The sequence below is a fragment of the Schistocerca gregaria genome, chromosome 7, assembly GCF_023897955.1.
Source record: "Schistocerca gregaria isolate iqSchGreg1 chromosome 7, iqSchGreg1.2, whole genome shotgun sequence".
Taxonomy (NCBI): domain Eukaryota; kingdom Metazoa; phylum Arthropoda; class Insecta; order Orthoptera; family Acrididae; genus Schistocerca; species Schistocerca gregaria.
The window spans coordinates 254,427,960-254,444,722 of NC_064926.1; the positions used below are offsets into that span (position 1 = coordinate 254,427,960).

At 43.2% G+C, this 16,763-nt stretch overlaps 1 protein-coding gene across 2 annotated transcripts in view; it reads right to left on the bottom strand.

The window, feature by feature from the left end:
• Positions 1 to 16,763, bottom strand: part of LOC126281614 (lipase 3-like) — a 143,274-nt gene that overhangs the window by 43,135 nt on the left and 83,376 nt on the right. The window contains exon 1 of one of the 2 annotated variants that reach the window (XM_049980723.1): positions 9,119 to 9,275. The exons of the other annotated variant lie outside the window; for it this stretch is intronic. Within the exon in view, the coding sequence (XP_049836680.1) occupies positions 9,119 to 9,250 (132 nt within the window). The 5' untranslated portion in view covers positions 9,251 to 9,275. Of the gene's footprint in view, positions 1 to 9,118; positions 9,276 to 16,763 lie in introns of those variants that run through there. 2 annotated transcript variants of the gene reach the window in all.

Genomic DNA, 16,763 nt, shown 5'->3' on the forward strand with positions numbered 1-16,763 from the left:
TTTGTGGAAACCAAGAAAGAATATTGTCCTTGGAGAAAATAAGTCTGGGCAAATGGTAGTAAATTGTAATCTTAAGGTTTTGCTGGCATCTGATGGGCTTCACCTGCTCTCTCAATTTGCGCCTAGAGGCATCATTCGGATGTTGCAATACTTCGGAAGGCTGACTTATCGCCATCGTCTTGCGGTTCTGATGACACCCCCACCTGAGGATAACATCAAGTTATCGTGCTGAAATGATGCTTCATCTGAACAATGCCAACAGGATGAAAATCCTGGAGCAGATCAAGTGCCAAAAGGCTTTTTTCCCCCTTACTTGTGAAGTGCTGAAACGGACTTATTCAACATGAGTCAGTACGTAGCCACTACTGCGTATTCAGTGAGATGTCGTTTCTTATTCATAAGTAAACTGCCAACTGAAAGACTGCTGAGAAGCGAATGTAGCGTTCTTCCATGCATACAGATGATCGAAGGAAAATACCTGCTACCTTGTGACAAACTAAGCTCAAAAAATTCATGAAAATTGCAGCACTGGGAAGGACAAAAATATGATTCAAGTGGCTCTGAGTATTATGGGACGTAACATCTATGGTTATCAGTCCCTAGAACTTATAACTACTTAAACGTAACTAACCTAAGGACATCACACAACAACCAGTCATCACGAGGCAGAGAAAATCTCTGACCCCGCCGGGAATCGAACCCGGGAACCCGGGCGCGGGAAGCGAGAACGCTACCGCACGACCAAGAGCTGCGGACTGAAAAGGACAGACAATTTTGTTTATTGTACGCATAACACACGATTAATAACACACGATTAAATTTCTACGTGATTTGGTGACTCATATGTTGCAACGCACGGAGCTGCCGCCTCTGGCAGCAACGATGGCTGTAGCCTGGCTTGATATCGAACTAATCTCAGATGGAACATATAAGTACATTATTCTAGACGGGTCACCTCTGTGCTAGAGTACATCAGCCATAGTGACAAGTAAGTGGTGATGTTCACGTCACTTGGCAACCCAAGGCCACATGTTTTCAGTGAGTCAAAGATACGGAAACAATAGATAGAACAAACTTCTACGTCGTAGTAGTTCACACCAGCACAGGGAAGATGCACTTCTGTGTTATCTTCATAAAAGATAATGTTATGATACCTAGAAGGCAGACCACATCCACTGGCCTTAAATGTAATGGCTTCTGACCAGATTACCGGCTAGGTGTACCCAGAGGTGATTGTGTTGCGCACCCAACGACACGCGGTATCATCTCGACAGATGCTGATACCTAGAAGGCAGACCACATCCACTGGCCTTAAATGTAATGGCTTCTGACCAGATTACCGGCTAGGTGTACCCAGAGGTGATTGTGTTGCGCACCCAACGACATGCGGTATCATCTCGACAGATGCTGAGCCCATATGATGACGAATGCAATCTGGTAATGTTCGTTGTTCTAGGTGCCTCCATACAAATAGGTCGAACATGATGCTGTATAGTGAACCAAAACATATATGAAAATACGACGTGGTGTTACTCCAGTGTACAATATTGTTGGGCGAAGCACTGTTGACAAATCTCTCTCAGCTGCTGCACGAAAGGAAGCAGCAACAATAGTCACCGTGCTCATAGTACGCGGTGTCACAGGCGTTGCTGTATAGTCCATATGGGTGCTTGCCGTGCATCAAACAAGCCCATTTACTAACTCAAGATGTGTGATACGAACAATATATTTGTCATCTCGGGCGCTCGTCGCTTGGGGCTGTCACGTGCAATCCTATGGCTTTGCGTGTGACCCCACCGAAACCATCGATTTGATATTCACATTACAGTCACCGCATCCCGACCAACACCAGCAGCATCTCTGAGAACAATAAAACACGCTCTTGACAGGCCGCTGTCGAATTCGAAACGTACTTTTGGATGTTTCTCCTATTTACACGATCTTTTCACAAACAATAAACATTAAAAAACGATTGCTGAAGGAGAAACCTCGCTGTGTAACCTTCCCTTTCACACAGAAGATACACTCAAGTGGCAAAGAAACTGGTAAAGAAATGCGCATTCGCTTTCAGAGATATGTAAACAGGCAGAACAGGACTCTGCGGTCGGCAACGCCCATATAAGACAACAAGTGTCTGGTGCGTTTATTAGATCGGTTACTGCTGCTACAATGGCAGTTTATAAAATTTAAGTGAGTTATGCGTGTTGTTACAGTCGGTGCACGAGCGATGGGACCCAGCATCTCAGAGATAGCGATGAAGAAGGGATTTTCCCATACGACCATTTCAAGAATGTACCGTGAATATCAGGAATCCGGTAAAACATCAAATTTCCGACATTGATGCGACCGGAAAAAAATCATGCAAGAAGGGGAACATCGACGACTGAAGGAAATCGTTCAACGTGACAGAAGTGCAACTCTTCTTCATATTTCTGCTGATTTTAGTGCTAGGCCATCAACAAGTGTCAGTGTGCCAACCATTCATCATCGATGTGGGCTATGGGAACCGAAGGCCCACTCGTGTAACCTTTATGACTGCAGGAGTTACGCCTCGCCTGGGCCCGTCAACACCGGCATTGCACAGTTCATGACTGGAAACATGTTGCCTGGTCGGACGAGTCTCGTTTCAAATTGTATCGAGCGGATGGACGTGTACGGGTATGGAGACAATCTCATGAATCCATGGACCCTTCATGTTAGCAGGGGACTGTTCAGGCTGGTGGAGGGTCTATATTCGTGTGGGGCGTGTGCAGTAAGAGTGAATAGGACTCCTGATACGCCTAGATACGACTCTGACAGGTGACATGTTCGTAAGCATCCTGTTTGGTCACCTACATCCGTTCATGTCCATTGCGCATTCCGATGGCAATTCCAGCAGGACAATGTGGCACCCCACACGTCCAGAATTGGTACAGAGTGGATCCAGGAATAATCTTCCGACTTTAAACACTTGCGATGGCAACCAAACTCTCCAGACATGAAAATTATTGAGCATATCTGGAATGTCTTGCAATGTGCTGTCCAGAAGACATCGCCACCCCCTCATACTCTTACAGATTTATGGAGAGCCCTTCAAGCTTCATGACGTTAATTCCGTGCAGCTCTACTTCAGATATTAGTCGAGTTCATGCCACGTCGTGTTGCGGCACTTCTGCGTGCTCTGGGAGGCTTTTCTCGATATTAGGAAGGTGTAGCAGTTTCTTTGGCTCTTCAGTGAAGATGGCGTTATGTATACTTGCTATGTGCGATCCTGCTAAATGGCTGATCATTTGCGTATCCAAGCAAATAGTATAGTTACACCAGTTTGACGTTTCTTGCATACCGCCTCGACGCTATATACTTTTGACGATCAGAAGTGTGCATCTGTAAGTGGAATCCAAGGACTATAACGGGCGGTCAAAAAGTTTCCGTTCAAAGACCACACACCTTGCCTAAATGTCGGTGCTCATACAACAGCTTCGGAGTCACGCTGGGTTGAACGTATGCCGCAACAACGCACTCAGAGGGAAACATTTTGAATGGCCGTTTATTTAGAGTAACACTATTCAGAATTTTTTGGAACAATGATCGATAAAACTTTAACGAACTTATTCCAATTAAGCAGTCTTGATCTGATGCAAGTTATTTACTAGTATTTTATTCGGTGACCGATTCATATCACTTATAGGATCATCATCAGACTCTTCTCCTCTGTGAGAAAGAGTAATACACTTTCTAAGAGGTAAGACGACTTAACACAGTCATAAGAATAATATAATGTAAAATTATGGCTTATATATCGTTAGTGATAGCAGGAGATGGTGGCACCGACCAGGCTGCTTTAGAGAGGCGTGAACCGTACAACTGACAAGTCTTGGTCGCTAGTAGTTTAACAGTGAAAACGCTACGCAGTACCCCCGGCATAACATCAGTAATATCCAATGGTTGTGAGACGCGACTACATTCAGTGGGATCCCTTGTACGCGTGTGGAGCTGTGTCGCCTCAGCTGCACATGTGGCCCTAACGATGCCTCGTTGTCTGAACGGCAGAGGGGCATCATTTAGATTCAAATGCATTTGTACAAGGAAGACTGAATGTTGCATGCGGCTAGGTTGCATATTTCTCAACAGCACAGATCACTATTAATTGATTATTTTTGGTATGCTGAAGACAAAATAAAGTTTCTATTTGGTACAGCCTGTCGGTATACGGGTAGATACACACAGTTTCGTAGATTTTCGACACGCAGGTTGCCACATAATCACGACTTCTTTAATTTCATAGTCGAAAAACGCCATTGACACCCATATGCTTATTTAAGTTCTGTGTCATGTTTGCAACCTTTTTTATGGAGACATAAAAGTCCTTCCTTAGGAGAATAACGTAGTACTCCGACGGTTTCGACGTAAAACAATTTGTGTTTTGACGGGAATTACACTGCAGATGGATCAGTCCCATCTGCACAAGCACAGGGGCTATTTCAGCTGAATCAGCAGTGTTGAAAACGGTTCGAAAACAGATGGAAGATTGGCAGTGTTCTCAAAAGTCTAGAAAACTATCCTTGTAATTCTTTGAAAGCCACAACACATTCTTCAAAATTCGCCTTTTCTTTGACACCAGCACGTTTTTGTACAATGCCATTTTCTTTTTTTTCGCATCAAAAATAAGTTGCTTCTCACCCTGCAACGGCTTACTGTGGGCAATGAGCTGTCTTGTCCTCTTACAAAGCAAGTTCTGCAATTAATTCTGGATGTTTTAATTTTTGTTCCTTCTTTCCATTTTCCCTTCAGAAATCGAAAAACCGTTCCGTAGCTGCCCATTGACTTAACCGGCTTACTTTCCAGTAATATATAATAGTCCCCATAATCTTCGTTCAATTCCATAAAAAACTAATGCCACTGATAGCGTATTAATAGGCGCAACTTCAGAAAATTTAGTATTAATGCCGCCAATTTCATCATATGCGCCATGTCTCCAAATGTAGCACAAAGCACTTTTGACCTACAGCTCTAATCTTTCAAATTTTGCCGTCGTGGTCTTTTCATGAGATGTATGTGGGAGGACCAATATGTTGCCCGACTCTCCGGAAAGAGCTCTCTCGAAATTTCAGTTGTAACCCTTTCCGTGATGCATAGTGCCTCTCTTGTAACGTCCGCCACTGGATCTTGTTCAGCATTTCCGTAACGCTGTCGTGCCGACTAAACAATCCCGTAGTGAAACACGCTGCTCTTCGTTGGTTCTTCTCTACGTCTTCTATCAGTTCTAACTATCGAACAAGCGCAATGTAAGCCACTTCCTTCGTGGATGAGCTACGTTACCTTACGATTGTTCCTATGAATCTGTATGGCATCTAATTTTTATACTATTTGTCTTATGTGGTCATTCCGCTTAAGGTCATTCTGGATAATTACTCCTAGATATTTTACGGTAGTATGCTGCACACCTCGCTAGTAGACTCTGCTAGTTCGATATAATCTCGCCGTCTTAGGGACGGCAAACACTAAAGGATGCCTAGCATCACAGGTAAGCATCAGTAAACATTTTGTCCATCACAAAAGTTTCTCTCTATGGCGGTGTCTTTTACGGCTAGAAGTTTGTCGCCAAGACCTTGAAACATTCTGTATAAAGAATTTCATGGTCTTTCAGATGTACCAACCTCGTCACCGGTTCCTTCAGATTCTTTATTTTATGTGCATTATATTCCAGAATAAAATTTTCACTTTGCACCGGAATATGCGCTCATATGAACCTTCCTGGCAGATTAAAATTGTGTGCCTGAACAAGACTCGAACTCGGGGCTTCTGCCTTTCGCAGGCAACTGCTCTACCAACAGAGCTACCCAAGAACGACTCAAAATACGCCCACACAGTCTTAATTCTGCTAGTACCTCAACTCCTACCTTCCAAAATTCATAGAAGCTCTCCTGCAGATTTTGCAGCACTAGCACTCCTTGAAGAAAGGTTCTTGTGTAGACATGGATTAGCCACAGCCTGGGAGATGTTCCCAGAATGAAATTTTCACTCTGCAGCGGAGTGTGTGTTGATATGAAGGTAGGAGACGAGGTACTGACGGAATTAAGGTAGTGGAGGCGTGTCGTGATTCGTGGTTGTGTAGCTCAGTTGGTAGAGCACTTGCCCGCAAAAGGCAAACGTCTCGAGTTCCAGTCTCGATCCGGCACACAGTTACAACCTACCAGGAAGTTTCATTATCTTCCATTCCTACACATTGAAAGAGTGTTACTTTTTGTGTGGACGTTTAATCCTTCCAACATTTCCTCGGTCAATGACGATGGATTCTTGCAAATCGCAGTATTGTCACCAGACGCTTTAATAACAGAGTATTCTACCTTGAGGATAGTGTAGTTAGGAACACATAATGCTTCCTGATCGGTGTTTTAATCAAGTGAACGGTTTAAGAACCACATGAAAAAATAAGCGTTAGAGGCAGCCATAAGCAGTTTCAGGCATTTTCTAGAGTTTTCGTTGTTGTGAAAAATGTGTTTTGTGCATCATTTGCAAATATCTTCAGTTCAATGCATTTCAATATTGTATAATACATTTATCCTGTTTGGAATATATTATTACGTTACAGGCTTTCGTTCTAAATAAAATTATGTATATTTTGAAAACTAGTCACAGCATCTAACGGGTGGACGATTAAGCCATACTTCGTCGGTCGCACACCATCTTGTATCTTGAAACGGAATGAGGTCTTTTCACCGTGTAAATTGTGATATTTGCAAAATAAATGAGTTGCTTTAATCTCTTAATAATATTACCTGTCTTGAAACTGAAAATCTGTGGTATATTCCCATAGCTTCTACACTGATGAGCCAAAACGTTATGACCACTGCTTACCCCGATATTGGGTGCCGCCTGGTGACTTTGTGGGCAAGTGAAACGCCACCATAAATATGTAAGCAAAGCATACACGGACGGGGGCTCACCCTAGCAAATATATGGGCTGCTAATGGAGAAATCCATTGAGATAAGCTACTCCTACAAAGGACAGATTATTATAGCGAAGAGCTCGTGAACGGGTATGTCGAAAACGGCGTAACTGATCGATGGGTCACTTGCTACTGTCATGACCATCTACGGCATTTGTGAAAAGAGGTAGAAGGACAGTGAAACTACCACTACGTGCTAAATGACTGGACGACCACGACTCTTCACATAACGTGGGATTCTGAAGCTTGTCTGCTCTGTAAAGTAGGATAGATGGTGATCTGTGGTATCTCTGCCATAAGAACATAACACTGGAGCACGTACAAGTGTTTCTGAGTATATCGTTCACCCTACATTGTTGAATATGGACCTCCGCCACAGAGCACCCCAAAATGTTCATATGTAGACCCAAAGACTTCGTCAACTACGATTGCAATGATCACGGGACCATCGGGACTCGACCGTCGATTAACTGAAATGTGTCAGCTCTACATTAGGCCGCTGGTCGTCTCCAAAAAAGCCGTCATCGAGGTAAACGGAGCTCGAAACGTGCAGCGCGCCAAGGACGCAAGCTGGAAGGAGCCGTATTGAGCTATGAGAGACATTCTACTGCGCTTGCGTGGGACTTTTCGGTATTAATCCAGCTGCGAACCACCTGCATCCCTTCCCGACAGCGATGTCATCTTTCAGCGGCGTAACTGTCCGTGTCTGGGTGCCAGAACCGTGCTGCAGTGGTTCGCGGAGCGTTACAGTGAACTCGCGTTGATGCCTCGGCGACCAAATTCGCCTGTTGTAGACCTTATGGCACCCATCGGGTCTCTACTGCGCGCCATCACCGCGTACGCAGATCAGTAGTCCGTTATTTTCACAAATTACACGATCTGTGGGAAGATATCTACTGTCACGCACCTTCACAAACTTTCAACATACTGTCGGATCCCTGATACGCAGAATCAGTTACGTACTTCGTTCAAAACAAGGACAAATAAGTTATTAAGCAGGTGATCATAATGTTTTGGCTCGTCAGTGTTTTTCCAAACGTATTTAGCTCACAAGGTTTTCTCGATTGCAACGCTTTTAAATTTTGGTAGAAAATTTCTTCCTAGGTAATCAAACCATATTGTAACTTGGAACGTGAGTCCACATCCGGAAAAACCTTACTTTTCCGGAGTAATTTTTGTAATTTCAGAAAAAGACTTCAGCACACCAAAGTGTATGCATCGTTTAGAAATGGGGTAAGGAAGTACATTAAACTTCTATTAAAGGACTGGATGGAGGCTAAAGCCCGAAATGTGTTCCAAGGTATAAGTCTCCCCTACTACTGAGCCTATATAATCCTAATCCTGTTACGATTCTATGGGGCACACCGCATTTATTTTTCGTTTTTTTCCGTATCGACAAGTATTACGTACTGCCTTCTCTTCATAAAGCATTCACCAAGCCAGTTATTAAACAATGGGAATTCCAAGATGAAATGTTCAAATGGCTCTAAGCACTATGGGACTTACCATCGGAAGTCATCAGTCCCCTATACTTAGAACTACTTAAGTCTAACTAAGGACATCTCACACATCCATGCCCGAGGCAGGATTCTAACCTGCGACTGTAGCAGCAGCGCGGTTCCAGGTTGAAGCGCCTAGAACCGCTCGGCCACAGCGGCCGGCCCAAGATGGAGTAACAACAGTATTATCGAAAGGATAGGTTGCTGCTCACCTTATGGAGGAAACGATTAGTAGTTGACAGGCACAACGAAAAGACTGCTCAAGAGATAAGCTTTCAGCAAAAGGTCTTTTTCCGAAGTAGAAAACACACACAAGCACAGCCTTAGCACACATGGCCACTGTCTCTCGACGGTGTGGTCTTTAGCAGACTACGCAGTACAGTGTCTAGCGTCTTCCGGGAATCTAACAAATCAGGAGACCATATCCTCGAAAACTTGCTGCATTCATTTGCTACCAACACTTGTTACCTAATTTCTTGCTTTGTGAAACTCTTGAAGCAATCACATATATCTTGTAGCTCGCAATGGAAAAAAATAAAGGAGTGGTGGTAGTATCGTGAGCAATTGTAGTATGAGATAAAAGGGACTTCCTGACCAATACTTTATTGCAAAGCTACTGTGCAACAACACATTTCCAATTACTGTTGTCGAGAGTATCACCTGTGTCGATCCGGCTTAAGCTCTACTCACCGTATCCAAGTCAGCATCCTCATTGTATTCGAGCGTCTCCACAAGGGGTCGACGGTAAGGGACCGCCCGGTAAGGGACTGCCCCTTCCGCAGCTATCACGAGGACCAGCACCAGTAAAGCGGCACACTTCATGGTCTCTGATCCCGTGTCACCACTGCCTCTCTGCCCGCGCCGCCTCCCATATTTAACTACTTGCTGCTTTATCTACCATCTGATACCGAATGCTTCTTGAAACGGTTCTCATAAACAACGGATGTGATTGCAGTATTAGAGAGCTGATCAAGGTCGACTAATAGCAGTCTTTAGATGGCAATAACGCCATTCATATCGTTTTGAAATGTACAAGGCGATTAAAGAGTGCAGCTACTCATAGAGGTCCAGTGTCGAATGTAATTATCGTACGACAGCTAATCTTGGTTGATATTCTGATACGTTAATGAGGGACCAGCTTACTATGGGAAAAGCTTAAGTTCCAGTTTCGGCCAACAGGTGCAAATCTGCCTCTGTGAATAGAAGAAAGACATATAGAAACTTTGCCTTATATAATGGATTAGGAAGGGGACGTGAGCAGAAAAGGTCACACAAGTGAGAAAGGTATAAGGTTGATTTCATTAATAACTACCACTTACGCCATCTGTTCCATATGATCACCGGAGATGTCGGCACATGCTGCATCCGATCTGATCCGACGTGATCAATAGCTGCTCGCGCAGTTCCGGCGGGATCTGAGCAACATCTTTCTGTATACTGCTCTTCAGATAAGGTAGAGACCAACCGTGGCCCTGGTGGGTTCTTTTAGATATCCGCAAAATCAAAAGTCACAAGGATTCGGATGTAAACTTGCAGTCCATGCCTCTGTAAAACCTCTGGATATAACACGTTCGTGGTTGGTTGCATTAACCAGATCTTTCACTGCGCGACAAATATGAGGTGTTACCTCATCTTGCATGAAAACAATGGTTTCCACACAATTGCGCTCTTCCAAACCATGAATCACGTGCTGCAAGGAGGTCTCGATAACGTGGAGACGTTATACTTCACCTGACAGGAACATCTGGTTGTATTCTCTTCAAAGAACGGACCGAGAATAAATTTCCTTATGAATCCACACTACACAGTCACATACAGCTCTTCGTGCACAACACGCTGATTAACAGTACCCCACATCCGGTAGTTCTGCGTATTCACTGCACCCTGTAGTGTAAAATGTTCCTGGTTACTCCAGAGAATATTCCCGGGCCACATGTCATCAATTTCGATCCGTGCCAGAAACCGAAGAGCAAATTAAAAACGTTGATGCAGACCGTGATGCCTCAGTTGCTGCACCATATGGATCTTGCAAGGATACCAGTGTCAAATAGACCGCTAAACTTTCCATACTGTTGATCATTGGATGGATAATTCTCTTGAAACTGCACGAGCATTAGCACTACACGAGGCTCGTGCTGCATAGTCAGTTACAGCAACAGCAACCTCATCAATAACTTACAGTGGGGTAAGACGTCTTTCTGTTCCAGATGCCACACCAAGCTCGTGTTTTCTAATTCTGTTATTATCTTGCTTAAACCATTTAATGACAACACGTATCTCCTCACACCTTTGAATCGGCGATACTCTCTCTATATAGCACTATACTATGGCTCTTGTTCACATAAAACAATTTCACTAACAGCGCACAGTCTCTTTTCTCTATAGCAGCATGGCCGAGATTCGAACCCAGCACGTAACCAGATTGTCAACTTAGCAACTAAATTTTAAACACAACACAATGAAATTCGCAATGGAATTTGGAGGGCGGGTGGGGGGGGGGGACTGCATAATTTTTTTTTATATTTAGCCATAGACATCAGTGATCATATTCTTACTTTCTAGATTTACAGGAAACATACCTCCGCTGATATCGTAATACCTACCAAATCTCAGCACCCAGTGACCCATAAACATGCTGCATTCCATTCAATGTCACTTCGTATAATATCTGTCCATGACTGAACACAACTTCCATATGGAATTAAATGTAATCAAATAAATAGCATCAAACAATGGCTATCCTCTTACCTTGGTGGACTCCATAATTCACAAAAATAGGAACAACTGGTGTCCTGTCTTGTTTACCCTGTTCTTGACCGACTACCTCAAGAATGCAATAAATGGTGACCAAAGCAATGTTGAGGAAAAGCCTCATTGAATGTAGACAGAAAGCTCAAATCCAGGAACTTAAAAGCAGCATTTAATATGCGCAAAACTAATGGGCACTTTTTGTCCAATGGCGAAGACACAGCTTTAGCTTTCGAAAAGAGTGGAATATATAAAATTACTTGTAATTGTGGGAAGTTCTGTATAGGTCAGTCTAACAGAGCAATACGCAGCTACTTATAGGAGCCCCACGGTAGTTGGAAATTTAAAAAAGAAGACTACTTTTGGAGACTACGTGCTTAAAGAAGGCCACAGTTACAAAGTGCAACATGAAGTATTACACCACATCCATAAAGAAAGGAAGATGAACTGTACTGAAACAGTGGAAATTAATGAACCTATGTCCATTGGTACTGAACGACCAGACTCATTTCTCTTACTCACCACTGCTAACTACAGATACTACTCACAGTCCCATCGAGGCCAAGTTTTAAATTAGCGTCTTATTCACACGCTCTATCTCACGAGTATATATTATCGGTTTGTTATTTAGGAATATTAAGGAGAAAATTATTTTGGTCAGCCACACCGTCAGAACATGTCACCGAAGTTCACTGTTCAATTTATTTTCTCCTGTGAACCATTCTAGTAATTTCTTTATAGTTCAGTAGTTAATGTGTCACTTATTTTATCTGAGCTACATAATCTTACACCGCATTTACACTGAAATAATTAATCTTGTTTTATCCCTAAATCTAGTGGTTAATTTTTTCATCTCTGGAAAGAAGGTACTCTATAGAAACACTAGTTTAAAATCTCTGATCCTACAAAATTTCAGTGAATCACATACCTATCTTTGTACCTGACGATGGCATAAGAATCAGAATTCGGGTTCCGATAGAAATACTAAATGCTGCAGAGTATTTCAACAATGCTGAGTGTGTTTTCATTGATAATAACAGACATATATCTCGATATTTTCTTGCCACGAATGAATATTAAATATCAATTTATTTCACCAGTAGCGAGATGCACAAATGTCTGAATTGAAAATAACGTTACGAAAAGTTCTGTGCTGATTGAAAATCAAACTCTGGCCATATTATCGTTACTGCCTACACGCGAAGGTACGTTAACCATCGTATTCTTTTTCACCAGCAACTAGGAGCGACATGTTTCAACCTGAAATCATGAAAAATTCAGTGTCTAACTGGTAGTGGAAATTGGTACCGATCAACATCTTTGACAACGCATGGAGAGACATTAAACCTGCATTTTGGTTTTCATATGCAACAACCTGAAATGATGCCGTGAACATTTTTATACTGGACCATATTCCGAACCCGCAACGCGCGCCTTCTGTGGACACCTCGAGGACTCTGGACTGTCGAGAAAACAAAGAGTCAAATACAGCAAAAGGAGACAGACAACTGAGGTTCAATCCCAGTCCAGCACCAATATTTTCAACAAACCAAGTTCATGTAGAATAACTGACCTTACACGACGACTGGCTCATCAACAAAACAAATCTTCTGTTGTAAGAAAGCTTATTGGTGACAGAGTTTCAACGTACCATGACTTCCTCCTCTACAATGGAAAAACCTACACCGGCCCTTCACCGTTGGGTATCACGTTGAGTGTATATTTAGAAACCCGAGACTGTTCTATTGGCGGTACCAGAGGTGAAGAGGGTCTGTTGGTACTCGTTTAAAAACGTCACCCCATCTCTGAAGAGAACCCAGAATTTAGGCCTACAATCATTCGAGCAGACCACCTTTTAATACCTTTATCGTCGTTTATTATTTTCTTCGATGAGATCGGGTCTGTGACGTCGTCACGTGACGTCTCCCAAACTCTGTCAATGAAAACCCCGAGGATTCCCAGTCCCGCGACCCAACGCACTGAGATGCCGACAGCGCTGGTTCATGATTTAGTCGTATAAAACGACGGTCTACAATGGACGAGAATTCTGCTTCCCTGTGGATTGATAAAAGCCTGTTCAAAACATTCATTTGCTTGTTCGTCTACATCGACATTCACTAGTTGCCTTGGCTACTCAGTGAATGCATTCGACTTGATTTTGTAACCACTGAAGTAAACTCGTACACTATGTGATCAAAAGTATCCGGACACCCCCAAAGCATACGTATTTCATATTAGGTGCATTGCGCTTCCACCTACTGCCACGTACTCCATATCAGCGACCTCAGTAGTCACTAGACATCATGAAAGAGCAGAATGGGGCGCTCCGCGGGACTCACGGGCTTCGAACGTCGTCAGGTGATTGGGTGTCACTTGTGTCATACGTCTATACACGAGATTTCCGCGCTCCTGAACATCCCTATGTCCACAGTGTCCGATGTGATAGTGAAGTGGAAACGCGAAGTGACACATACAGCACAAAAGCGCACAGGCCGACCTCATCTGTTGACTGACAGAGACCTCCGACAGTTGGAGAGGGCCGTGTTGTGCAATAGGCAGACATCTATCCGGACCATCACCCAGGAATTCCTAACTACATCAGGATCCACAGCATGTGCTATAACAGGCAAGAGGTGAGAAAACTTGGATTTCATCCGACCAGGGTGGCCGAGCGGTTCTAGGCACTTCAGTCTGGAACCGCGCCACCGCTACGGTGGCAGGTTGGAATCCTGTCTTGGGCATGGATGTGTGTGATGTCCGTACGTTAGTTAGGTTTAATTAGTACTAAGTTCTGGGGGACTGATGACCTCAGAAGTTAAGTCCCATAGTGCTCAGAGCCATTTGAACCATTTGAACTTGGATTTCATGATCGAGCGGCTGTTCATAAGCCTCACATCACGCTCGTAAATACCAAACTACGCTTCGCTTGGTGTAAGGAGCATAAACATTGGACGATTGAACAGAGGAAAAACGTTGTGTGGAGAGAAGAATCACAGTGCACAATGTTGCGATCCGATGGCAGGGTGTGGGTATGGCTAATTCCCGATGAACGTCATCTGCCAGCGTGTGTAGTGCCGATAGTAAAATTCGGAGGCCGTGGTATTAAGATGAAGAGCAATTCGGAGATGGCGATTGCATCTTTCAAGACGGTCGAGCACCTATTCATACAGGTGGTTACACGTCAATAACATCCCTGTAATGGACTAGCCTGCATAGAGTCCTGACCTGAATCCTGTTGAACACCTTTGGGATGTTTTGCAACGTCGACTTCGTGCCAGGCCTCACCTACTACCGACATCGATACACAGCGAAGAATGGGCTGCCGCTCCCCGAGAAATCCAGCATCTGACTGAATGTTTGCCTAAGAGAGTACAAGCTGTCATAAAGGCTAAGGGTGGGCCAAAATCATATTGAATTCCAGCATTACCGATGGAGGGCGCCACGAACTTGTAAGTCCGTTTCAGCCAGGTGTCCGGATACTTCTGCTCACATAGCATAGTATACGTCGGCCAGCTGCACGAACTGGCAACGGAGTAGGATGCAGAAATTTTTGCAGAAAGTGCCTTTTTCTGGAACTTCTGTGGTGTATTTCAATATGGTAGAGATCTGCAAATCGGGCGTTTTGCTCGCTGGCACTCTGCACTGGGGCATGGCTCTTTGTGTCTGCAGGCTGGTATCGATTCGGAAACACACTTCTGACATACTCCCACCTGCTGCCGGAACTACTACTACTACTACTACTACCACTACTACTCTGACAACCTACGCCCACTTTTCTCTTCTGGCTACCTTGTCTCTCCATCTTCTCACTCTCATCCTTCTTAAGTCCTCTTCCACGTTGTGTAGCCATCTGGCCCTTGGTCTACCCCTTATAGGATGTCCACCGGGTTTTACTTTGAAAGCTTTCATAATTGTGCTGTTCTCCACCATTCTTTCCACATCTCCCAACCAACGTAGTCTATTACGCTTTATTTCAGTCACGATATCTGGTTTGTTGTACAGCTCTCTGGTCTCGTTATTATTTCTGATTCTACAAAAATTCCTATCACTCACTGCCCCGTAGGTTTTCCTGAGTACCTTCCTTTCCCTTCTCAGCAGCAACCCCTCATCGTTTTCTGTCATAACCCAGGTCTCCGAACCATACATCACCACAGGTCTAACTGCTGTACAGTACACCGTCAGCTTCAGATTCCTACTAAGGCTCCTTGCTATAAACACTTTAACCAGTGCAAAGTAGCTCCTGTTACCAGCTGCAATCCTTGCATGTATTTCTTCTCTCATATCATTATTCTCAGTTACCAGTGACCCTAGATATTTAAAGCTCTCACGGTGTTCATATTCTTTTCCATTCAGTCATGCTTCTAAGTACTTCAATACATCTTTTTCCAGCTGTTAGCATACACTTGGGCTTTGATTGATTAATGGTCAGTCCCATCTCCGCACCATATTTTTCTACTTTCTCAACTTTTTATTCTAGGTCCTGTTTCCTCCTGGATTACAAATCAATATCATCCGCATATGCAAGCTCCTGAGTCACTCTATTAAACAGTGTTCCCCCCACGGTTGTTGCTTCGTGCCTTTCGCATTACACCCTTCAAGGCGACATTAAACAGAATAGTGGAGAGCACATCATCCTGCCACAGACCTTGGTTAACTTCAGTTGCCTTTGATAAAATGCCCTCGATCTTTACTTTGCATACTGTGCTTCTCAACGTCATTTGAACCAATCTAATCAGTTTGTTAGGGAATCCTATCCTCTTGCATTGTCTTCCAAAGTTGATCCCTTTTGATACTATCATAAGCTCGTTTGAAGTCAATGAACATCTGGTGGACATCGATGTTGTACTCATAACATTCTTCACAATAAAGCTCCTGGAGAAGGCAATATTACAGCAGAAATGATGCAATACGTTGGAGAAAAACTAGTAAGGGTTTTACAAATTTTAGCTGTATTGTGCGGCCCACTCATTTTACTTGAGCCTTTCAATATCTCTTTTTTGTCTTTATCCATTATTTATATTTTGTATTCCACACTGTTCCATTATCGACACATTTGTTCTTTTGTCCCACCAGTTACTCCTTGGGTCTGTCTTGGTATCTTCATTTTCTCTGCCAGTAACTTTTGTTTTATATTTTTTGTTTCTGCTGTGTATGTCAAAACAGGACATACCATTGTTTTATATATTTTTATTTTTCTCTCAGTTGTAATAAATTTGTTTCTTCATGCCATATTTTGCAGGCATCCGGCTACCTTTACTGTTTTTGATTTTTCAGTTCCATGGTTAAGTCTATATAGCTGGTGATAACAGTTCCTACATAATTAAAGTTTATCACTTTTTCAATTGACACGCCATATACTTCTAATATACATCGTATAGGTGTTTTTGACATTACCATACTCTTAGTTCTTTTAGATGAGATTTCCATGTTATACAGCTTAGCTGTTTTGTTAAATCACTGAAGTAAACTTTGTAGATCACCCTGATTATTTACTATCAGCACAGTATCATCAGCATATCATATAATATTTACCACTTTATCAACATGTTATAGCGCTGTTCTTTCATATGTCATCAATGATATGATC